Here is a 25,848-nt window from a genome sequence, read left to right on the forward strand (position 1 = left end):
AAGCTTCTCAGCATGAGTGAGACCAGTGCTATCAGTTTCTGTGTACTGTAAACTTACATTTTTATTTTTCATGTTGAGGGAAAGTGTAGAAAGAGAACTGCAAATGTGAGCTGTGTATAACTCATCCTATAGTGGCTGGGTGGTTTGGGGATCACTGCTATTGTTATATTGTCAGACCTGCAGGGTGGGGGAGGATGTTTCATTCCTCTTCAATTCAGGAGTAGTTGCAGGGGGCTCCATTTAATCTTCCAATCTACCTTTGTCCTGGACCCATGGAAGGGGAAAAGAAGATAAACTGCTTGCTCTCTCTTGGGCTAGGCTAACTGAATTGAGGCCTGGGATACATTTTTTTTGTTGCTGTTGCAGCTATCCTGCAACCTCCTTTCACAGTCTGTATCAGGTCCAGAGAGGTGAACAGAAGTTAGCTGGTTCCTTATTTCCTTCCAGGGAAGGGTCAAAGATTTTGACAGCTTTGGCAACTCCCTCCCTTGCTTAGGTGGGAGGGTAGAGAGCAGAATCCTAGCTTCCTGTGAGAATCAGGTTTGTGGCATTGCTATTGAAGCACCCAGGAGGAGTGTTCATGTGCTTGCCATCACAGGGAGACTTGAGGCTCAACTGGGGGAAAGAGGTTGAGGTACCTGCCGCAGCCATGCGGTGGCTTCAGCGGGGAAAGTGATGCTGAATTTCAGAGTGCTTTTGCTCTGAGATAATAGATTTGGTGGAGCAGGAAGAGACTGGTGCATTTGAGGAGGGCAAACGTCTGAGGGAGAGAATTGGTGAGTCTGGATGAGCGAACAGAGGGTTTGCTCAGATGAGTTGAATGGTGACCAGCTGGGTGAGGAGATGAGTGAATGACGGGAGGGAGAGAGAGAGAAAAGGGAGGAGTGTTTAGTGTGCATGCATGAGATTGCGTGTGCGTGCACACACACTAGGGAATGGGTCTCCAGGGTGTGTGAGGTAAGATGTGTGTGAAAGTGGGCAAAAGAGAGAGAGTTTATGTCCCCATGTGTGAGGGTTGGCTAAAAGATTTTGCCGGGGTTGTTAACTGTTCTTGACAATTTTGCAAGGATGATTGTGTGTGCTGGTATATATATATTTAATATTTATTATATATAACAGTGGTGTCCTCTGATGGCCCACTTGACATATCTGTGGCCTGCATGAATTCAAACTTTCATTTAAAAAAAAAAAAAAACATTCTAGCGCTCATAGTTGGGAAGATAAACTTCAAAATGTGAACTGGATGTAAACTGATGCAGTACACCTTCCTGAGTGTGTAAATGTAGACAGACAGGCTGAAACAATGGCTCTCTGAGGTATGCACGCCCCTGCTCCATTTGTCTAAATAAGATGTTGACTCTAAAGTCTAATTTTTGCATTTCACATGTCCACAACAACCATTTCATTGCTGATCATTTTAGCAGATGGGGTAGGAGTGGAGCCCACAGTTGGGAAAATTGAGAGTTGCTCCCAGGGAAGAAAATACAGTGGGAAGAATGAAAGAGACAGATGAGAGAGAAATGGAGAAGGAAAAGAAACGAAGAAATAGTGATGCTGAAGATGAGCTTATTTGCCCCCCCCCCCCCCCCCAGCCTCCCCAGTGATGCTGAATAGGGCAATAAGGCTTTGAACAAATAATAATTATTTATAATATCTTAGCTCAGTTACTACATAAAGGCTATATTCCACCCTAGATCTTTGTGCAAATCTCCCACCAACATCAGTGAGAAATTGGCTGTACATTTAGGGTAGTATGAAGTAACCCTATATTTATAATGGAAGGTAATGTTGCAGGGGCTAGCAAAGAATTTCCTAAACACAAGTGAAATTTTCCAGAACTGTGCAGAACAGATGATAGGGAAAAGTCTGGGTATTTATGGTGGATGGTGATTTTAGGAAAGGGGGTACTGGAAAGTTGGTGTGCCTACTGGGGCAGGGTTGAGATTGTAGTGTGTTGTCTGTGGCGTATAGTGGTTGTGTAGTGCTCAGATGTTTCTCCCTAGGTGGAGGAGTAAAAGATATGTCATGTTAGATGCCTTACCTTTTCATTTCTTTTCTTTTTTGGTTTTCTTAGGTCTGTTTATATAGTGATGCTAACTCACATGCAACCTAATATTGGTGTGCTGATTAAATATTGAATAGAAATAGCATGTCAATATTACTTGTCACTTAGACAGCAGATACATAATTGTAATAATTAGATTTTTATAAATAGTTTGCATAATTCAGTTGAAAAATATGATTACAAAAATACTGGTAGCCTGCTTTATTTTTATTTGCATAACAAAAATGGCTGTTTTAATAGCATCAGGTCACTACTTCAGGATTCTGCTGTCCACATTCCCAACTGCTGTGTTGTTCTTGTTATTTGTAACGAGCACCTACCAGCCCTGGTCATGGATCTCATGGTGCTATATGCTATACAAACAAATAAAAAAGATGGCCCCGCCTCAAAGAGTTTACGTTCTTTGTGGAACTTTTGTTATAAAAATAACAAGGTATGTTCCAAATGTTATTGTTAAAGCTGGTAGCTGGGCTAGTGGACAGAGCATTAGACTGGGACTGAGGAACTCTGCGTTCTATTTGGAGCTCTGCCACTGGCCTGCTGGGAGAACTTGTGTAAGTCATGTCACCTCTGTGCCTCAATTTCCCCATCTGTGAAATGGGTGGGGGGAATAGTACTGAGCTCCCTTGTAAAGCCCTTTGCTGATGGAAAATTCTATATTTGAGATAGATATTATTATTATTTTATTTATTAAGATTTCATTTGTTTAGTTAGAAGATGTCAGTCCTTCTTTGATGGCTGTTAAGTGCTTTATTTTGACCATTGAAATTAAAAAAAACAAGCAAACTCTCTCCCCATTCCCTCCTCAAAAAGCCCTGAAACCAACAAACAAACCACCATCTGAATGAAACCGTGCAATATGTGACATTTGTATTTCATGGTGGCAGAAAAGGTGGGAGAAGTCACAAAATTTAATTTTCTTTGGCTTCCTAGTTTTACATGAGCTTTTAGAGTGAACAAATCCAAGCACACTACTAAAAAGAAAATCAGACCCAGAATTCTCTTTGTGCATTGGTACCAGTCTTTTTCTTTTTTTAACAATGAAACTTGTGGTGTTTTGTTTAAACAGTTTCTGTAATATTAGATCAAAATTTTTCTGCCAAAAATCAGAAAATGGGAGAAATCTTTCTGTCAAAAGCCCTGGCTGGGATGATTTAGCTGAGGTTAGTCCTGCTTTGAGCAGGGGGTTGGACTAGATGACCTCCGGAGGTCCCTTCCAACTCTAATATTCTTTGATTCTAACATGGTTTTTGTGGAAAATTGTTTTTGGTTTTTTTGGATTTTTTTTTTTTTTTTTTTTTTTTTTTGGCACAAAGTATCTGCTTTCCATGGGGAATTACGACTTTTTGTGGAAAAAATGAAAACTGAACACTTTTGTTGTTTGTTTGTTTTTTCAGCTCCCCCCTCTCCAAGTCAAAATTTTCTGTAAGGGGGAAAAATATTTTCCAACAACTCTAACAAACACATATGAAAATGAATATATAAAATTAAAATTAAAGAATAACTGCTACTGAACAGACTCCTGTGGAAGTTTTAAATATTTTGTATGTATTGCTAGCTTTGGCCACATATTCTGTCAGCTGTCATATTGCAGAGTGAAATGAGCAGAGTTAGGGGAACTACCCATAACAAGCAATGTAATCATTTACTTTAGCCTTTTTTTTCTATTTGCCAGTGATCTGTGAGCAGACTTTGATTTTTAAGAACATGTTCATTATTTTGAATTATTCAATGAATAGTTTTATGTGAACATATTGCAACCTATGTATGGGATGCTCACGGATTATTTGTTTCAAGTATCGCTTTGGGCATTTGTATTTCCTCATTTGCACTTTGTGAGGGATTTTGGTCACATAAATCAGACTCTATTGTTTCTGCTCTTGGATTAGATTACTCCCAAACTCATAAAGAATTTTCAAAAGGGCCACCATCATGAATAGTTGTGTAAATATATATTTGCATAAATATTCAAAATACTACTACTTTTAGTCAATGATCTTGGGAACAAGAATTAGCTCATGTGAGTGATTCTGGAAATCAAATAAAATGGCTGGTGTATGCCCTTGTAGTGAATTCATATTTTTTTATTTGTAAATCTTTGTGAGTAATCTCTCATGAGTGTGCTATAGAAAGTAATAGGGATGGAACCAAAAGTGTTTGGTCTACAATGATTATTCAAAATTATTATAGAATTTAATAGAGAATAATATCCTTTATATAGTGTTTTTAATTACCCTATGGAATTTGGTAGCTGAGATATAATTATTACATTCTGTAAGACAATTTAGCAGAAAAACTATAAAAAGGCTGTCATTTTTATTAAATTACAAAGGACATTTTCATGAGGGATTTCTTTTAGGGTGGTGTTTGCTCAGTGCTAGGGCACAGTCTTATCTGTCCTTATCCCTCTGTCTCTTCCTCCTCACCCCATCCCCCCCTTTCTGGTTACAGCTCCACTTTTGCAGCAGGTTACATTCCACATTTCACAGCTGCTGCCCCTCTCTAACCTATGCTGAAAACTTCTCTCCCATCTGCTGAATCTTGAATCCCAACTGATTTCACCCCTAGTTTTTATCAAATCCCCCTTCCACTGGCTATTTTTCCTTATTCTTTCAAGGGAGTAGACCAGGTTTGCATAGAGCGGGCTCCTTGGTATTTGGGATGGAGACAGTCCAGAGATAGTATTTACCAGACAGAGGAACAGAGAATTGGGGCCAGATAAGAGACAGTCTCCTTTGCTGTCTTTTCCTGGAGTTTGCAGATGGAATTAGACAAGTTTGGGGAGTTTGTTGGTTAACTCTATTTTATAAAAACCAGCCAAACAAAAAACCCCAAACCATTATTATTGTTGTGGTAAAATAGCTGTTGAATAGGCACATTAACTGCTTTCCATAACACATCTGAGCCTGTAAGTGCACTGCATATAGAACTCCAGATGACTTCAATGGAAGTTCTGTATTGGGAGATCTTACAGGATCAGGATCAATATTTGGAACTGCAAATGCAAATACCATCTAGAATACTTTTTGACCATACTGTATTGGCGCATTATGTGTTCTCTGAAGGACCCACACATCTGAACTGGGTAGGTGGAGAGGAGCGTTTGAACATTTCTTTATTTTTGTGCACAAAATGTTTGTTTGGGTTCTTAGATTAAGGCCTGATTCTGCAGTCTTTTCACACCCAAAAGAAATCAAGAGGAATTTCTATGATACACAAAGGGTGGAGGATTGTGTACTATTGTTGTAACAGCCCCATCATTTCACAATGACACTGGAAGTTGTGTTATACTGGGTTTTGAATAGAGCTGGTCGAATAATGAAAAATTGGATTCACAAACAGATTTGTGAATAAATAAATTTGATTTGATATTTGTGAATAAATAAATTTGATATTTCTGAATATTCAGATAACCACCAGGCATTCATGAAAATGTTCTCAAATCAAGAAAAGTTGACAAATGTATACCTTATAAAATTTGGTTATCATTATTTGCTATTTGTTGTTCTCCTAATAATGCTGCAGTCACCTAGTCAGGAAGCAGAAACAATATTATGGGACCAATCATCTATGAATAACAAATGATTAATGAATAATACATAACTGAAGTGAACAGTTGCAAACAACTCATGGCTTGAAAACTCTTTGTCTGGAGTATTTGGTGATTTCTTGCAATGGAGTGTGTGTGTGTGTGTGTGTGTGTGTGTGTGTGTGTGTGTGTGTGTGTGTGTGTGTGTGTGTGTGTGTGTGTGTGTGTGTGTGTGTGTGTGATTTTCAGAATCTAGTAGAGTTTCTGAAAACATGCACTGAAAATGTCAAGAGACTCACTCAGTAACTAATTTACTCTCATACTGACTGCAATACCTAAGCACAATAAAGGTGAATTTTGGATAGAGTGGCATCTTTAATTCTTAGTGATGATTTTTCTTGCTGTTGTCAGTTTTATTCTCATTTGACAGTCTTTTTTTATTTAAGATATTTTATTGTTAAATATTTTGTAACAGTAACAGATATTTGCCTAGCAATTGACAACTCATTAATGTATTTGGTTGTATTAGACTGTTTACAGACAGAAATAAAGACAAGGTCCTTGCCCTGAAGAGCTTACAAATTATGTCAGCAAAATGATATGCATTTAAAAATAGGCTGCAACAATAAAATACCTTTCACTACTCTCTTCTTTCTGTAAACTAACTAAACCTTTTGCAAGAGCATTGTATTATTTTATAATCTCTTAGCATCCTGACTGCATTCACAAGAAACAAAATCTATATGTAGAACAAGAAATAATATATTCACATGCAAGCAAACAAAAATATTTACTTTCTGTCCAACTTCAATGGATATGTGAAGTTACAGTTATTAAACTGTTTTGACAAAAAGTCAAACTCTATGAAATGGGAAGTCTGAGTCAAAAGCAAATTCACTGTTGTTTTTGGTATCAGAATTCAGCATTTTAAGGCAAAAATAGATTATATATATATGATCGCAACTTTACCACAACCTGCCCATCTCTGTTTGTTTGGTTTTTTTAAAGGAGAGTTCTCTAATCTGTTTTGATATCTTGAACTTTTGCAATCTGTGTGGATTGTTTCCCACAATTATAAAGCATTCAAATAGCTGACAAAACATTTTACTAGGCTATCTGATCCTGAGAGGGAGATCATCATGTTTTGTAATTGTCAGGGTTAATGGTGATACATAAGGGCTTTGATCTTCAAACTGAAATAGTAACTATCCTAGCCTTTTTAAAACTTACCTGAAGTAATATGTAAAAATAAATGTATTATTACAATACAGGACAAAATCTTACTTTAGTATTGTTTTTGAGTGGAAAAACAAATATCTACTTTGGAGAGAAGGGTAAATATTGAATTAAAATAGAAAGATGATAGGTAGTTCTCTCTCAGCTGCAATTGTCAATATTATGTCAGGATCCCTCATATAAACCCTGTGTTCATTGGTTTATAAATAAATTAGCCATAACAATTAACTCAGAAATGAGACTTGGCAATTAAATGTTTTGGTCCATCTAGAGGTGAAGGTGGACATAAAGGAAAGTAGAATATTACTAGTTACAGCAGTTTTTTGTGTCTAACAAAAAACATATTTTAAAATGAATGTTTGAAAATTGTATCATGTGGACTAAGACCCTTTTAATATGCACAGTTGCATATATATAAAGCATTCATGTAACATAGGTATATATGATAGATATGCAATAGATTATATATGTATAATACTATATAAATGTAATACAGGTAAGTGCTAATACTTATACAAATACTTTTGCATTCATTTTTTCCCCTATGGATTAGTATAATCTATACTAATAAATAAATCTATAATGTGCAAATATGAGCTAGTGTTATAGTACTAATTCAAAAATAGCTTGCAAAATGCAGAGATGTGTTCTGTAACTGATCCATTCTGCACATACTAATGCAGATCTGATTTTATAGCTTAGTGTTAAATATAAGAATAATGCACAAAACTCAACAGGTCTTCAGCTCTGAAAGAGCCTCCTTAGGTCCATATACTTATAATGAAACAGATTTCCCTAATTTTATAGAAAAATTTATTATAGAAAAATCAAAACAAAGGAAATTAGTCCACAGAAATACCCTACCTGTTTTGATGTCTGAGCACAAAAGGGTAAGTAAAGAATAATTTATTTCCTTTTGTGAGTTCAAATTAGACCTTGAAGTTTATGTTAAGTCAGTTTGTAGTTGTTAAGAAGCTAGGTGTGTAAATTGGAATAATATTTAATTAAAGAATTTGGTTTGTTCTCCCAGTAATAGCTCTTAAAGCATTTAACAAGCTATTGATATAAGGATGTTTAATTTTTTTTTAATAAGCCACCTTTCTTACCACTTTTGCAAAAGAATAAAGAACTGTAGGTAGTTTGCTCTATCCACATCCTAAAACTGGCAAGCAGGGAGGGGGAGTCAATAATAACTGAAGATGAGATTGAATCTAGTAAAGAAGGGAGGTTTATATTAAATGCTTATGTTACACTCATGAAGACCTCATTTAAGTTTGGGATAGCATAGCAAAAATGTGTGTGTTCCCCAAGGAAAAATGTATTTGTTAAGGTCTGAATTTGTTTGATACAACTATAATAGGAATTTTTTCTTTTGTGGAGAGGTGGGAGAAGAGCTAAGAGTTTGGAAAGCAGCTCTTTGGATGCTACTAATATTAATACTACATCTCTTAGATAATACCTCCTAGCCAAATATAGGATCGGACCTTTTTCACGAGGCTACTGCAAATCGTCCTCAAACAACCGCAAATGCAAGGACATGCGTCCAGCACAGGGACTTCACTATCAGAATAAGAAAGGGACAGTAGACCAGCTTCACAAACAAGTTGTTTGTTTGTGCATTTTACACTACTGGATGTCCGGGAAAAACAATTTCCTTGAGAGGACTAGTTTTTTCTCCGTGAAAGAACTGAAATCCACTTGTAAACGCAACTGTCTTTAATAAGCAGAGCGGTGGATGTATTTTCTTTCACTGGGCATTTCTAATTTTTGATATACTGCCTGATGAGATTGATTTCCGTTAGCTAATGAATTTTCACTACGACTTGGATATAAAAATGATAGAATCCTTTTGGAAAAGGATGTTAAAATGATGGGGGAACGTTTCACGAATGACCATCTTAAACCAAAGGCAGACAGGCAGCTGATTGCTACTGTGGAAAATATCGAACATCGGGAATTTGTGGTTTGTTTTTAACCATGCACGTGCGAGAGAGTAAAATTTTCCACGAGAAGGTGGGCGATCATGAGGGTATTAAAATGTGGGACAGACATTATTACTCTAGGGAGCAGTTCTCCTTTTACATCCTGGGGCAGCTCTCCGCGGGGTATTTTGTTTCATGTTTTTTTTTATACTTGTCCATATCTGATTGTAACTGCAGTGACCCCCCCCTCTAACTTTTGAGGGTCCAGGGCTGGAAGATCATATTTAAAACTTCCAGGTCGTTTCCTTTTCTATTTGCTGTTGTAAAAAGGTTTCAAGTGAGAACGAAATCCGGGCGGTGTAGCCTTAGAGAGAAGCTCCTCAACCCGCCTGGTGCCAAAACTGCCCGGAGGATGGGCTCGGCTCATTGTTTCCCATCGCAGCCCCTCGTTAGTACGTATTGTTTTGTCTGACACGCTGATCAACTAAGATTTATTTTCCACCCTCCCCCTCACTTTGCCACCAGGCATTTCTTTGTGGGTCCTAAACCGTGCGGTGGTGATACGTCCAGTTATTGCCAACTTAGCGCTGCTGGCAAGCCGCTGTGCTCAGGCGGGGTTTGCCCGGGGGTCTCCGATGAGTGGTGTAGCAGCTGCAGCAGAGGGGGGTTGCTTTTCTTTGCCGGGGGGGGGGGGGTGTGTGTGTGCTGTTTTGTTTGTCGTAAGAAGCCTGCGGCATCTGTTAATTCATTTCAGCCCCAGGACTGGGTATGCCTTAAATTCAACCACCACCTTTAATGTGCAACTCTGGGCGCCCATCTCCTCCCCGCTTCTGGTGTCAGTTACACTCTGTGTACATCTGGAGTAACTCCGGTGCAATCCGTGCATTTACTGCGGAGTGGCAGGACCCCACCTGCGCCGAGGCTGTAGCTCGTTTCGGCGGCGGTGAGGGGGGAGAGGAAGAGAAGTGGCTGTCGCGTGAGGTTCAAAGGTGTGAACTCCTTTTTCAGGCTGCAGGCGTGTCATTGAAAACTAGGAGCTCGAGCCAAAATAAATAACTCAAGGAAGGGGGGCGTGGTTGTGCACATCACCACGTCCCCACACAAGCGGGGGCGGTGGTGTGTAGCTGAGACTGGACTATGCTGTCTGGCAATCCCTCGGCCCCGTGCGCCCAGCCCAGCTGCTGCATCGCAGCCGCTCACCTCTTTGATCGCTGAGGCTGGAAACGTCTCGGGCAGGAGAGCGCCTAGGAAAGAGATTTGCCTCCTCTCGCTCTGGGTTAGAAGTGGGGGGGAAGGGGGAGTGCTCCCCTTCGGGAGGGAGTTTGCTGTAGCTTCAGCCTGGGCGTGCGGCTGGCGCTGAGACGAAGCTAGGAGCAGGCGGCTGGGGCAGCGCTTGCTCCGCCAGTGGGCGTTTTCCGGCGGCTGGGGCTGGGATTGGAAGCAGCCGTGCAGGGATGTTAGCCGCCTCCTTCGCAGCCCCGCACGGAAATATTGACATTGCACGGCGGGGACAGACAGCAGGACACGGCTTTTTTTTTTTTGTTTTGAATCACAAGGCGAGAGCGTGACGGCGAGGGGTCGGGGCCAGTAAGGGGGAGGGGAGCCGGATCGGAGCCGCTTCCAGATCGGCAGCGCCCCCGGCCCCCTCCGCCTTAAAGGGAGGACGGAAGCGAGAAGAAGCTGCTGGGCCGGGGTGACGCTGGGTGCCGGGAGCTGCTGCGGGCAGGGAGGGGCGAGCCGCCCGCCGCCCCTTGTTTTGCTGGGCCTCCCCCTTCACTCTCGCCTCTCCCGCAAACGTCCTGCCTCGAACTGCCGCCCCAGGGCGGGCGGGCGGCTGGCCCGATGTCCAACCCCGAGAGGCTGCTGCGAGCCCGCCCCCAGCCTTCCCTGCCAGCAGCAGCAGCAGCAGGGGGGAAGCCCGGCTCCGGCAGCCCGGGCCCAGCGCACTCGTATGGCCAGAGCAGCAGCGGCGGGGCTCCCCCTGCGGGAAGCGGCTCGCCTGCCTGCAGCTCGCCCCCTCTGCTGCTCCCCGCCGGCAGCCGCCGCCGCCGCGCCGCGGGGACAGCCGCCGCCGCCTCCTCCCTTCCCAGAGCCGCCGCCGCCGCTCCTCATCTCTGGGCTCCTCCGGCCTCCTCCCCCGCCCCTGCTCCAGCTTCCCTGCGCTGCCTGCCGCCGCCTCCCCGGCTCCCTTCTCAGCTCGCGAGTCTCCAAGGGAGGGGGGGAGGAGGAGAGGCGGCAAGGGCGGCCGCAGCGGGGGGAGGAGGAGGAGGAGATGTTGGAGGAGGAGGAGAAGCGGGAGCAGCAGCAGCAGCAGCTCCCTTGATCGTCCATCCCAGCAGCAGCAGCAGGCTGTTCTTCTCTTCCTCCATCCAGGGCTTGCTGCTCCCCTCTCCAGCCGCCGGCCCGCGGCTGCACCGGCCCCGGCTCCTCCTGGCCCCAGCTGCCTCCAGCCTGTGGTCCTACCATTTCCGGGGGGCTGCAGCAGCCGCCCGCGGCGACGGCCGGAGCCGGACCCCTCGGCAGCGGCAGCGAGGCTCCTTCTTCTCCTTCTCGGCTCCCCTGCTGCTGAGGCCAGACATGGAAGATGGATCTTCGTCTGCCAGCTGCTTTAGGAGGTTCACGGACTGTTTCCTGGGCACAAGTAGGTGGCTGGGCGCCCGGCGCTGGGTGGGTGCACGGCGCACGGCCCGGGGGCTGGGGGCTGTTCTGCAGAGAGAGCGCCGAGAAGGGGCGTGGGGCGAGCGGGGCGCGCTGGCCGGCTGTAAGTGGGTGTGGAGGCGCGGAGCCGGGTGGCTGCGGGTGCATGGAGGAAGGGGGTCGGGGCGTTGTGTGGCGGCGGTGGGGGGAGGCTGTGAACTGCTGGGGATCTCGCTCTCTCGGGCACGATGGCAGACGCGGTTGTAGCGCCGTGGATCAGCGTTTGACTGGGCGCGGGCTTATTTGGCCATTCATGCTATGGGGGGGGGGGAGACAGCCCCCCCTCCTTGTTCCCGGCTCAGGACTTGCCTCCAGTAAGAAAAGCACGTTTTCTGGCAGGGAAGCTGCCGCTGTGTCTCGCTTGGGGGGGGAGCAGCAGAAACTATTGACTCGGGACGAGAAGGGGGGGGGGGGGGGGGCTATTTTGAAGAAGACCAACCACCACACAAGCCCCCAGGCGCAGCTCGCCACGGGCGGCCCCGGGGGTTTTGATCACCCTGCGTGGCACATCCAGCGCCTTCTCCTCCGGGCGGCAGCCTTCGCCTGCAGCCCGCGGATAATAGCGGCCCCGGAAGAAGCATGTGCGCTCCGCGGGCTGAGAGATGCCGCGGGGGGGTGACGGCTGGTGGCGGAGCCGGACAGACCTGGACGAGGCACTTCTTCCTTCCCGTGGACTGTCTCCCACCGCCCCGGGAAAGCGGCGGAGCCCAACTCCCCGCCGGGCTCCAACCACGGCTAGGGGGCGGTGCGCTTAGTGACAAGGGGGGAGCAGCGGGACACAGGCCGGCAACTTTTCTCCTCCCTGCCCCTGCTCGGTCGGTGTCGGGGGCTCCGGCCGGAGGTTCAGATGGCAGCGAGGGAGTGGGGCAGGGGTGCGTGCGGGGGCTTTCCTCGGGGCTCGATGGGAGGGACCGGGGGTGCCCAGCGAGGGGAGCCGGTGGCGGGATGGCTTGGCGGGTAGACGGCCGGGTGGAGGGAGGGGGCGATTGGGGGAAGCTTGTGGGTCAGTTTTGAGAGGAGGGTGTGTGTGTGTGTGTGTGTGTGTGGCGGGGGGAGCCGCAGCTAGCCGCGAGCTGCCAAATCCGCGAGGTTGTGAGAAAGGAGCGACCGGCGCGGCTTCGCATTGCGGGACCGCTCCATTCATAACCCAGCGGCGCGTCGGGCTCTCACTGCGCCGCGCCGGGCGCTGCCTGCTGCCCGGTCCCAGCTGCGCTTGTGTTTCAGCGACCCGGCCTTCGCTGCCCCCCGCAGCAGCTCATTGATGGCTTTCGCGGTGGGAAACGTTCCAGGCACCCCGGACATGGGGCACTTGCCAGGCTCTGTCTGCTACTGGGAAAGAAGGCTGGGAGAGATGTTTGTACGCAGGAGAAGGAAGGACAGGCACAGGCTGTTTTCTGGGACCTCTCGCTGTTCTGCTCAAGGGGACCCGTGGACTAGCCATTTTTCTGGCCGCTCTGCAGTTCAGTGCTTGGAGAAATTCATTTCACCTGGGTGCAAGCATTTGTGGAATTGTATTGAGCTTTCTCCGTTTTATTTGAAACCCAGGTTGCATTTCCCCCCCACCCCCTCCTCTCCAGCCTATTGTAATTGTACTAGTGTAAAAACACTGGCTGACTTTGACATCCAGCTACTACTGCATTAAAAACAAAAAAACAGGTGGTTTTTAGGGGTTGGTTATTGCTTTAGGCATCTTTTAACTAGAGTATGTTAAATCATACTTATTTTTAATGTGACAGGTTCAGTTTCATTAGCTGACTTTTGGATGCATATAAAAGCTATTTGAAATACATAAATGCATGTATTTGGGGGGCAAAGTTAAAAAATGTGGGGATGCCAGCTACAGTTTCACCACATTGCTTGATAACTCCTCACTGATTTTAGTGTAATTTGCCGTGTGAGTGTTTGTTGCTTTGTGATATGATGAGGGTGGGAAAGGACTCCCCTATACTTGCCTCAGCACCTTTTCCATGTTGATCAATATCTCAGTACTTTGCAGTCAAATTTATATATAGCTTTTTAGGCATGCTCACATGCACAGTGTTATAACACTTCAAAGATGTACAGCTAGTTCCAGAAGTGCTTGTAGAAGTAGAAATAAAAAAAATAAAAGCCTGTAGGGTTTCTTGCTCTCTTTATTCCTGTTCCCACTTAGAGAGAGATGGCAGAAGGCTACTCAAACTTACAGCACAAGTCAGATATTTGAAAATAAATAGTCTGAGAACTAGATACTAAACCAGAGAATTTCTGCCAGTTGGACAATTCTCTAGCACCCTTCATCAGGAAAAGGATTTGCATGATTATGTAAAGTATTTTGAAAACATGAGCCCAGTTCACAGAGAAGCTTTTAATAAATAAATAAATAAGAAAGGAAGAAAGTCAAACTATAAGTCCTAGAGTCTAGATAGCTTTAGCAGGGCCATTGCAAAAAGCAGAACTAGATCTTTTGCAAAAGGCACTTGTCATTCCACATTTGGAATACTATGTGCAGTACTGATTACAGTACCATAAGGAGGATATTACTGTTATGAAGAGAGAGAGGTAGTGTAGGAGAAGGAAGATAATGAGTCAGGTCTGATGGGTTGTTGTTATGCTGTATGTCTCCAACTTTATTATTTTCTATCCCATACACTTGTGTGTGAGTAAAATCTTTGAAAAACTGCAAATATAATGACTAAAGGCAATTATATGAGGAAAGGTTATGGGAATTGGGATGGGTTTCTTGGAAAAGAGACATTGAGGTGACCTAATTGAAGTTCTCAGCATTGTGAAGCGGCTGAAGTTGCTAGGGATGTATTCCCTCACCGCTCTACCACATGCACACGCTAACCAGGCTAATAGTGGCATTCAAAATATTAGCTAAAAGCTGATTTTTTATTTCAGGTCCTGCAGTATCAATTCATGCTACATCTGCCTGGTTCTTGCTCTGCTGTGATGCCCAAACATGCCCCATACTGGTTGTGTGATAACTAGAGCATTGCACTGGCCTGCAGTGGGTCAGGTCTTTTATCATTATATTGTGTTTTTCAAAGTTTTAAAAACTATATATTTTAGATAGTTTGGGATATAAAATAATAAGCTTTGGGAAACATGTAATATAATAAATCCATAAGACCTGATTTTGGGTGCAAGCTCCAGTGGAATTCCACAGTAGCTGTGATGATGTAAATTGCCACCCGTTCCACAAAAAACTATAATGGCCTTAATTTCCAACAGGCCAATTCTGCAAACACTTACACATGTAACTTTCCGCATGTGTGTCCCAGGGAACTACTTTCATGCAGAAAATTACTCATATATACGTAAGTACTTGCAGATTAGAGACCTGTACTAGTAGGAACTCCGTTATGACGCTGATATTTTGAGCCTCATGTTTGCAATCTCATGTCTCAATAATGCTGGGTTGTGATGCAACAAGTTTGTCCTGTATTTAAATGTGGCAAACTTAAGGCATCACTGTGAAGTGATCGTCCAAGAAGCGTGAATATAATGGGGCATGGAAAGGTGAGATTTTAACTAAAATAGTATCTTGAATGCTCCTGTTAGCCTGGCTAAGGGTAAACTCAACTTGGGATCAAGCTACGTTATTTCGAACTTGTGTATTATCACTTGTCATCAAGATTCCATAGGACAAATGTTGGTTTTCAGCAGTGATTCGGATGTGTAACTATGTGCAGAATTAGATTTTGCAATTGAATCTTCCTTTAAAATTTAGTTGATGATGCAAGAGCTAGAATAGGTTTTGGCTGTCGCTCTGATAAATGTGCTGGCTCTTTATTGTTGATTGGAGAAGAAACTTCACTGAAGTAATATAAACAACTATTTATGCGATTTGGGGTATCGCTCAAAGGCCCCATCAGGATTGTTCTGTTGTTCTAGGTGTTGCACAAACATGTAGGAACACCAGGGGCCCTGCCCTGAAGAGCTTACAATCTAACTTTTTCAAAGATACAGGTGAATAGATCAGAGAGTATGAGAGAATGGGGGCACTGAAGACCAGGGTAATGATAAAAAGATCATGCAGTTACATAGGTTAGCTCTTGCACAACTTGATGACTCTCAAAAATCGTGATTTATTTTATAAATAAATCAGCTATTCCCTACCTGCTACTCAACCTAGCATCATTGGTTTGGCTGATTTCTTGTAGGCATCATAGCAGAAGTAGGCCTTAAGAAGGGGGAGATAGTGGCCTCACAGATCAGTTAGGGAGCACATTCCTTGTGAAAGGGGCAGAGTGAAAGCAAGCACAAGAACGTTTGTGGGAGAAGCAAACAAGTAAACACTGGGATCACACTATTTGAGTAAGATTCCACTTTTACTTGGCCACTTTTCAGAGTAGGACAAGTTTTTTGTTTGTTTTGTTGGTTTAAAGCTTTACAACAGTAATGAAGTGTCCTTACACCCATGCTCACCTCCCTGTCGGCTTTGGTAGTGGTATCTGGTATTTCAGCCGCTGCCATTTAATCTGGTCTGGTGGAAATTAGAGTGTTAGGATGTGTGTATATGTACATATGTGTGTGTTTATATAACTGTTTCAAACCCAAGCCACTAAGTCACTTATCTCTGCTAAAACTCAGTAAATATTTGGTTTTGCCAACCCCCTAATCTGTTGTACAGACCAAAGCTTCTCCTTATTCATCTTTAAAATTGTTCTCATTCATTATCCTAATACCAATAGAGTAAACATAGCAGTTTCCAGTAAATTTTAAAAATTGTTTTAATTTAGTTTTAGCTTTATAAAATACGCCCATCAGACATTCTCTGAAAGCATGTTCATAATTTAAAAACAGAGCATAATTTGCTGACAAGTGTCAGGCTTGAATATATTCAAAATGTATACTGGGTTTCAGTTTAACAGTAGCTTGGCCATTGATAGTTAAATGAATAACACTTTTTAAAGAATAGTCTGTTCCTTTTCTATTTATTATTTAAAAAAAAAAAAAATAGCATGTTTTCCTTAACACAGAATTTACGCCTTTTGTGCTTTTAAGATGTTAATGTTTTTTGTTGCTTTGTTCTCCAGCTCTCACAGGAAAATGATAAACGACAAAAAACAAAACAAAAACCCAACCCATTTCACCTGTGGGTGAATACTTTTCACAAAATGATCACTCTGTATCCAACCTCTCTGTCCTCATCCTCAAAGGAGAGCTGCACAACATCTTCAAATTTTCCTTCAAACTTGGGAGTTTAAGTTCGTAGCTTTGCTTGATACTAAAACTCATGAACTGAATAGAGACACTGGATTTATGGCTTATTAGAACAATCTATAACCCTGGCCCCAGCATTTCCCCCATCCCTTTCCCCCGTATGACTAAAGAGGTGTTGCCACCTCACTTTAAATTATTCTTTGAAATCTGTATTCGCTACTTCTGCTAAACAATCTGTTCCACCATGTATTTAGCTGTGACACTCCCAGTAAGTTTCCTGGACCTGAAGAAGAGCTCTCTGTAACCTCAAAAGCTCGTCTCTCTCACCAACAGAAGTGGGTCCAATAAAAGATATTACCTCACCCATCTTCTCTCTCTAATATCCTGGGACCGACACGGCTACAACAACCCTGCACACAATGTTGTTGTTTTTTTAATTATTGTTTAAATTTAACTGTCTTTATTTTCTTTGACTCAATATATTTTGGGTTTTTCTACTCCCTCTGCTGGTTGTTTGAATTGTAAGTAACTACATCAAACCCTGTTATTAAATCTATGCTGATATTACCAATGCTTTCAGAAACAATCAAGTGGGCAGAAATCTGTATTCATTTCAGTCTTCATTACACATTCCAGAAAACTTATTATTGATAGATGAAAAAAAATACTGGTGGAAAAGGAAAATGTTATATCAAATTTCTAGATGAGTGTTTTCCTTTTTTGTTGTACTTTGCATTAATTTTAACTTTAGGAAAGCGGTTGATGATGTCCTTTGATTGCGGTGAGCATCTCCTTATCAGTAAATAAACACCATGGTAAATAAACAACACACTGTACTGGAAAGTTTTGGATGCATTACACACCAAATAATATTCTGTCATATTATGGCATTTAAAAACTGCAGAAAAGGCCATGAACTTTTATTTTATAAGGTCACCACAGTCCATTCTCAATCTTATCTGTAGTTGTGTAGGCACATGTTCAACTATATCTTATACAAATGCAATAGCTAGTTGCATGGGAAACTTGGTTTTATGCACCAGTGTACAATAATGATCTTAAACTTATATAGCACCTTCCGTCCTCAAGCATTTTATGAATTAAGCCAGGGATTGCTTCAACTACCATTGAAATGCTGCAACTTCTGGAGGGAAATAAGGCAATTTTAGGAGTGGATAGCAACATTTCAGGGCAAGAAGTAAAGGCCACTATATCTAGTTGAAACTGGAAGTGTAATTTAGGAAGGCATGGAATTTGGACACGACACCAGGGTGAATGCCTCCAGGATCTGTAGAGAACACCAGTGGTTAAGGTCAGTATTTTATACCTCATCTGAAAAACAACACCTTTGGCAGTATAGTGAGTGAGCCCTTACTGTGTGCTGGTGTACTGGTTCAATTCTAACACACACTGAATCACAAACATCCCTTCCTGCAGCACCTTTGTGTTTCTTCTTCCTTTCAGACGCTCAGATAGCCTGACTCTGCTTAGCTTGTGAGATCTGACTGGAACTCGGCACAGATTTGTGTGGTTGCATGTGGCGTTTAAGCAGAATCAAGCCTCAGCTCTGCTGACTTATTCCATCCAATGTCAGGTTTTTATTATCTAATTCAGACAAAGTGAAGAAACAGAGTTTTGTTTCTGGAAGATTTCTTTTTAATGTAAAAACAACGAGAGTCCTGGAGCACTTTAAAGACTAACAAATTTAATTTCTGCAATAGGCCTCATCTACTCTAACTGAATGGACTTTGCTAACACCTACCCTCCCCATTGTTGTTCCTTACCCTTGGATGTGTATATATACCCCCATCTGATTTCTATTTCTTGCATCTGACGAAGTGGGTTGCAGCCCTACGAAAGCTTATGCCTGCAGAAATTAAATTTGTTAGTCTTTAAAGTGCTCCAGGACTCTCGTTGTTTTTGTTGTATACTGACTAACCCGGCTGCTCCTCTGGAACTTTGTAATGTAGCTGTTCATATTCATTGTCACAGTAGTCATTTAAATGTAACAAAATGGCGTAATTCCATCATTTATTTTGTTGGACTCTTCGTTACTTTTTTGTCCTAAGGTGTAGAACAGCAGGAGCTAATTAGGCTGGTCCCATTGGTAGTGATCAGTTACACAAAGAATAGCATTCAGAAAGCATTGGTGTTGCTCACACTCGCAGGTGATTTTGGCATGTGCTTCAGCTAGTTACACCATGATGTGACGAGCTCTAGTCTTCATGTGATTCTCCCCCCCCTCCCCAAGCCTGCATAGTGAAAACTTCCTCTGATTGGCTGCCTTCCCACTCCCTGCCTCCTGAGGATGGGCAGGCAATCACAGCTGCTGAAGGCAATGTTCTCCCTGTGCCCTCAAGGGCTGGCAGAATTGTTTTGGAGGGAAGGAACATCTGATACCATTTTCATAGGGTGGGGAGAAGGAGGAATTAGAGGCTAGCAGTTCAGGATGGTTCTGTTCCGTCCTCCCTTGTGAAAAGTTTGTCAGTTCATCTGTGCTGCTTTCCTCCTCTTTCTCCTTCAGCATCATGCCTGGGAAGACTCAGAAGAAGATGGCTGCTGGAGTTGTCCCAGGACTGAGAGGGAAGTGGAAAAATCCCTGGACCCTCCCCACCCTTCCCTCCCCTTTCCCTCTCCATACTGGTAGGGGGTGTAGAACATCCACAGCTGCAGGAGCCAAAGGCAGAATTGATGTGGGTTTGTGGGGGGAGGGGCACAAAACAATTGATGTGGAGCTGAGGGCAGATGTGTTATGGGGCTGGAGGTGCATAATTGATTGATTGTAGGAATGGCTAATTAATTGATAGTAGGGTGGCCACTCGTGTCCCCAGAATATTGGACATCCGGTACTTCTGGGAATGGCACGGGCCCACCCAGCCTGTATGACCCTGTCCTTGGAGGAGACCAGTGGGAGCAGAATGGCTTGCTCTTAAAAATGGCATCCTCCATGCCTGATACTTGAGATAAAACCATGTCTGGTTTTATACCAGTGCCAGATAGCAGACAAACGTTCATAAAACAGGACTGTGCTGCTTAAAGCTAAACAAAAGCCTACCTATTTGAAGGGGGTTGATGGGGATACAGAATTATTTAGATGACATTTTTGCGTTTTGGGAGAAGTTGGAAGCCCTCCACACCATCAGAAGTACTTTATACACTTTTCTCTAATTTTATGCAAATTAAAGATCTGATGCTTATTTTGTCACAAGATGTTGGCGGATAGAGATTTTGGAGAAGCAAAGTGAGCTGAAATCAACGTGCGTGACAGAGTTCTCTCTGACTGTTAATTGTTGTGCATGCATCAGGAGTAGTCGGGGAGTTCAAAACACAGATGAGCGATAAAAAGCCCCACAATTTAAACTTTTCAAATCTCATGAATTTTCAGGGTCTGACTCATGATTTTTGAATTTTTGGCATTGGTGATGCTGAGGGAACATCAGTGAAACCTGACATCTCTTGTTGTGGGAATGGTATGGAGGAAAACAGTATTGTATATATGAATGTACTTAGATGATGGCTATTTCCTAACATTCATTCTTGTACGTATTACAGTATATTCTTGCCAAGAATTAACAAAGGCTGCAAGGAAGACTCATGGTCTTCTCACCTACCTAATGCATATCAAATCCACTATTTAAAAAAAAAACATCGTTTAAATTAGAAATAAACATGCTGTATTTTATCCTGAAGAAAAAGAATGAAGGATTCTTTTAATGCTCGTGAGCAATATCTTTCACTTTAGGGTAACTGTTAATTAGAGAGGGTTTTTGCCAATTGATTTATTGTGAAAAGCTGGGGTCATTGTAAATGTATGTAGTACATAAATGGAGGATCCGGGTGATAAATTTCAAAACCATATGATGAATTCATTTATATACCCCTCCGTCCCAGTGCCTGGAACTCATGCTGTAATTCAGAACTCGTCAGCAGTTTCAAAGAGGTACAACTTAAAAAAAAAAAAAATAGCTGATTGAGAAATGTTTTCTTTTTCTCTAAAATATTGAGACCCCCCCCCTTCTCCCCAAATACACCTGTCCATATCCCAGGATAGACAAGATTTAGTCCTGGGCAAGTAACAGCTTTTCAATACGTTAAATTGGCACATCTGCAAAATGTGATATCTCACAGCCCTAAAGGGCTAGAAATGGAAGCTCTGTAGTATTGGGAGGGAGAATGTCCGATTCCGAATGGTGTTTAGCATGCCACGCTAGCCCTTAAAAGTCACAAAATCAATGACTTTGGGATGTTAATCACAGACCAGTTTTAGAGCAACCCAAGCTACTTAAGTGATTGGGTTTGTTTTAAGTGGCTTTTCAGAATTAAATATCTTTTTAAAATCTATCATCATCGTGACTTTGAATGGTGGAGGGAACGTCAGAAGTTAGAGGTGGTCATGATCTATTAGATCATCTAATTCTTCTTCCTGCTTCGGCCCAGCTGACCTTTTAAGGAATTAATGCATTCATTAAGGTCATATTTATCTGATTCTTCATCATTGCAATGTTATTACTAAACTCCTATTCCATGCAGTTTGTAGTTTAGCTGTACTGGTCTTAACAAAATTTGTTCAGCTGCTAATAATCGTAACATCCTTCCTCCCTCTCACCCTTCCACTTACATAGAAAAATCCCCAAATGTTGAGTCATGGATATTTAATAAAAGAAAAGAATAATCTTGGAACCCATGACTACCATCCATTAAACAACGCCGTCTTAAACCACCTTCCTGACCTGTTGTGAATTAGATGCATGCAATGGTAACAGTTTCTACCTAAAGACATATGTACCCTTTAGGAGTGCAGCTTCAATTTGCTTCTACCTGTATTGGCAGAAAATACTTTTTTTGCTCTGGATATTTCAGCAACATTTCTGCAACTCTCAGAAATTCTGCTGGCTCAGAGAACAAGAGGCTAAACTTGGGCTCTCCTATCTTTAATGTGATAGCTAGACATCTGTTGCCCTCATTCCACTGTAGTTCCCTTCAGTATGTAATCTTTGTACCTCAGCAATAGTTCCTTCCATGATGTCTTATTTCATTTACTTCCAAACTTTCCTGTATGTCTAAAGCTACTATTCTCTCTTCTGCTTGGAGATTTCCTAAAAGCAAAAATATACCCCTCAATATTTATGCCTCACTGACTTTTCTCATGTCAAACTTGTGATATATCACCTGTTTTCCTGTACTGTCTATTTTATTTATTTTTATATGCGTCTTTCATTTATATACAGATACCTTGGAAACTTCTCCTGAGTGAACTCTTATTGCTTTCTTGGAGTTTCGCCCTGTTTCCTGTGTTTTGTCTTTACAATCATTTTTCCCCTCTAGGCCTTATCTGTTTCTCTGCTTAATATTATTTCCTCCTCATCCACCCTTCAGCTTATTTTAGCTGCTCTTCCCTTCCTGATTGCTGGATTCTGTGGAGATTCCTTCTCCTCCCCCAGTATGCCTGACTCTTTACCCTATCCTTATCTACAGATTTTAATCCCCCTCCCCAACAGCTGTATCTTCCTATGAGCCAGAACACTGGTGTTACTTCAGTGCAAGTTCATTTTACCTATATGCCTATTCCCCCCCCCCCCCCCAAATTCGATATCTCCCACAGCAATCTCAAATGTGTTGCATGTTTCCTGTGACTCACTGAATTTCCTAATCTGGCACTGACTGCTTTGCCCTAAGTGTGATGTCAGATATATATATTATTTTAAAAGCAAACAGTTCTCATAAAAGGTGAAGTTTAATGTAACGGAAAACTGAAATAATTTATTCTCATAACTGGTATGATCTCAGCTAGCTTGCACAAGTTTCTTCACACCAATCTTCTGATGTACTCCACTACAAACCTGTAGGGAAACTACTTTTATGGGAAGGAGGTTCAGGCTCCATACTTGTTCAATCTTTCATCTTTAGTTTTCACAAGTAATGTTTTTGAGTCAACTTCCCTTGAGAAGCTGATCTTTAGCATAGATCCTGATTCTTGGAACTCAGTTTTCAGATGCTTTAGTCTATGATTATGAATATAATCAGCTTCAGTATGGCTCTCAGGATTATTGGCTTCTTTCCAGCCACTGCATTTAGGAGGTAAGAAACTCTAGGTGACTCAGGGTCATGACTGTACATAATAATATGTACTCTTCTAAGAACTGAAGGCCAAATTCCAGATGTAGTACAGAATCTGGGAAGAACTATGTAGCCCAGGAACGTGTACAGGCCTGTAAAAACATCTGTCCTGGTTGGGGAGGGAAAGGAGACTATTACTTCTCCAGCTATCCCTGCAAAACTCTTGAGTGAAAACTGCATTGGGCAAGGATATTAATTAGGGGGAATGGGACCTTGCTCTAGCCCCTGGTTCATGACAGGATACTGGAATATATGGTTAGTTTTGACTGCAGATATTAGGGGAAATGACAGCAATTAATCTAATAAACTGGTGGTATTACAAAGAAATCAAAATGAAGAACATCGTTGGAAAGAAGGAGAATGCAACATTTTCAGTGCCCAAAAGAATGTGATTACACTGGAAGAAAAGGTTTATCCCTTTAGAGAAGGCTGTATTTAAACTCTAATCTTATGTCTTTGGGGTAGATAAAACCATTTTTTCATTACTGCGTAAATGATATCTGTCAACAAGTTGTTGATAGGATTTTATAGATATTCTTTCATTTAAGTAAGATGAGGTTTTTTTCCTGTATATGGCTCCAGCCCTTTATTTAACTATCATCTCCTTCCTTCAACAAAAATGTATTCCTTTCCTTTATTTAATACCAGTAAAAGGCATCAAGCATCCATGCTGAAATACTGTTTCTGAATTTATTTATACATTTGCAGTGACTGCCTAAAATGTGTATTCTTCACTATTTGCAGTTTGAACATTATGGTTACCTGACTCATTTCTTTATACCAAACCTTCGCATATGCAAACTGGCCCAGGCTTTTACTATTTTTCTGCTAAGTCACTCCAGGATATTTATGTACTTTCTTCAGTGTATGTCATTGTAGCATTTATTTGTAACACAATGATTTGTGCATATTGTTTCTCTCCCTGCACAGTTTCTCTATTAATAACATGAATATGATTACATACATACTGCTGACCCTTCTTTGATTTGTCAATCTGATTTGTCTTTAAAGGACCTGTGTGTGGATGTGGTACCAGTACAGACCACCAAAATAGGGTTTAGTATTGGTGACAATTGTTTGGGCAGTATGTACTGTGATTGGCTTCAAACAAGTATCAATATTTGCTGGCTGTCAAGATCATAAATATGATGTTGCATTTGTATTCACTTCTAGCATGGCTGTAAGAACTGAACTCTTGTTCTGGTGCGTTCATCTATATGTACCTTCTTTTTAATGTGATGAGCCACTTTGCTAGCATATTGCAACATCTCGTTTTAAGGTCTTTGAAGCTGATTGAGCCTGAGTCAATGCAACTGGCCATTCTGGAGAGCCAAGAAACAATTTTTTCCAGTCACCTGCAAAAAGAGGTTTTTGGTTTTTTTCTGTTTGAAAACACTTGTTCTGTTTGATGCTTATGTAATATAAAGATGGGATAGTAGGGAAGCTGAATTCTTCTGCATATTTTCTAAATAAGAAAAAGATGATGAGAACAAAGCTGGTTACCCACTTAAAATAGACAGTACTGAGAAGAAATCCTCATGTTGTTAAGATCATAGGCATAAAGTCCAGGGTAAGCTTAGGGCTTGTTTACCTACAGACTTAATACTGGTTTAACTTACTTTGTGATTTTTAAACTGATTTTGTTAAACTGGTTCAGAAGTCTGTGTGGAGACTCTTTTATATTAGTTTAAACCAGGATTATTTCGGTTAGTTTACGTTGATTAGGAACAGATTAATGCTTCACTGAAATTAACCCCTTTCAAACTGAAAAGAGTCTCTATGTAGAATTTTGCATTGATTTTTGAATCAGTTTAACTAAATTTGTGCAAGAGTGTGCCTTGGGCAAGGGTGTAGAGTCTTGCTTATATCTGTTGTAATCTATTTATTTAAAAACATTCTTTTGGGAACTGATTTTCTTTCTCATGCTCAAAGCTAGAAGTATCAACTATCAGGAACTATTATTTTCTACATACTTCTTACGTTAAATTGTGTGCTCAAATGTCTTGTAATCAGTATGCATTTGTTTAAATCACCAAGGTTCAAAGTTCTGGTTACTTGTCTTTCTGATAAGGATCTCTCATTTCTATAGAGCTTCTCATTCAGATGGATTCCAAAGAACTTTTCTGACTGTTAATAGCTCTTTCCCCATTGATTTCAACGGGAACCGAAGGGACACTATTTGCCTACTGCTGCAAGGTGCTGAGTACCTCTGGGAGGGGAAAAAGCTCATCATAGATGCTTTTAAAGGATGGGGAAAAGAGGAGGTGGAGTTTGGAGGAAGATTACTTTTGATGCATACAGAGCCGTAATAGTAGTAGTTATTTTAATACAACAAGAAAATATATTCTGCACTTCAGCTGCACTGTACCTTTAACTAGTGTTGATTAGCTTTGTAAAAGAGTTGGTAAAAGTGGTGTACCAGTGTGCTCTTTCCATCTGCCGTCATTCTGTCTCTTTTCTCTCCTCTCCCAAGTAAACATCCTTAATTAAAGGAGTTAGTGCGGTTGCAAAATCTACCTCATTTGAAAGTTAAGAAATGCCTGGGTTGAGGATGCCTGCACAGCCTTTGCCACCTTGTGCATATGCATTCTGAGACAGTCTTTTGTTACATGATCATATACTGTTTCTTCCACAGGACCACCTGCCTTATTCAGTGCACAGGGTAGATAGTGATTTGGGATTAAAGCAGATTGTGAAGTGCTTTGAGATCTACTGATGAAAAGCACTATATAAGAGAGAGGTATTATTATTATGATTCAGTATTTATTTTTCCTCATTATTCAGTGTCTTCTTAGTGCATACCATTGAAACCCTGCATGGAGTTTGGCATTATTAATTGCTCATGTGCTTTTCTATGGTGCTCAGCCCTGTAATATCTGAGGTTCAGAAGCATTAATGAATTCATCTTCTCAACTGCCTTGTGAGATAGATTTGTAATTTCCATTGTACAGATGAGGAGCTGCGGAACAGGGAGATTGATGTCATTGTACGAAAGTCTTCATTAACTTTGGGTGCCTCAGTGATTGCTCCCCAATTTGAGATACTTAGGGACTGATTTTTCTGAGTATTTTATTTGTGCAAAGCACTGACCAGGCAGTGACTGATCAGCACACACCTGGCAGGTAAATTGGTAG

General features: G+C 42.0%; 1 protein-coding gene across 2 annotated transcripts in view; it reads left to right on the forward strand.

The window, feature by feature from the left end:
• Positions 1–10,594: 10,594 nt before the first annotated feature.
• Positions 10,595–25,848, forward strand: part of PDE10A (phosphodiesterase 10A) — a 279,406-nt gene continuing 264,152 nt past the window's right edge. Inside the window, exon 1 of one of the 2 annotated variants that reach the window (XM_067560784.1) lies at positions 10,595–11,393. In XM_067560784.1, coding sequence (XP_067416885.1) covers positions 10,595–11,393 — 799 coding nt within the window. The remainder of the gene's footprint in view (positions 11,394–25,848) is intronic. The other variant, XM_067560785.1, reaches the window with a different exon arrangement.

The sequence above is a fragment of the Emydura macquarii genome, unplaced genomic scaffold (assembly GCF_026122565.2).
Source record: "Emydura macquarii macquarii isolate MOO-44397 ecotype Brisbane River unplaced genomic scaffold, CSIRO-AGI_Emac_v2 contig_2308, whole genome shotgun sequence".
In the NCBI taxonomy this organism is placed as follows: domain Eukaryota; kingdom Metazoa; phylum Chordata; order Testudines; family Chelidae; genus Emydura; species Emydura macquarii.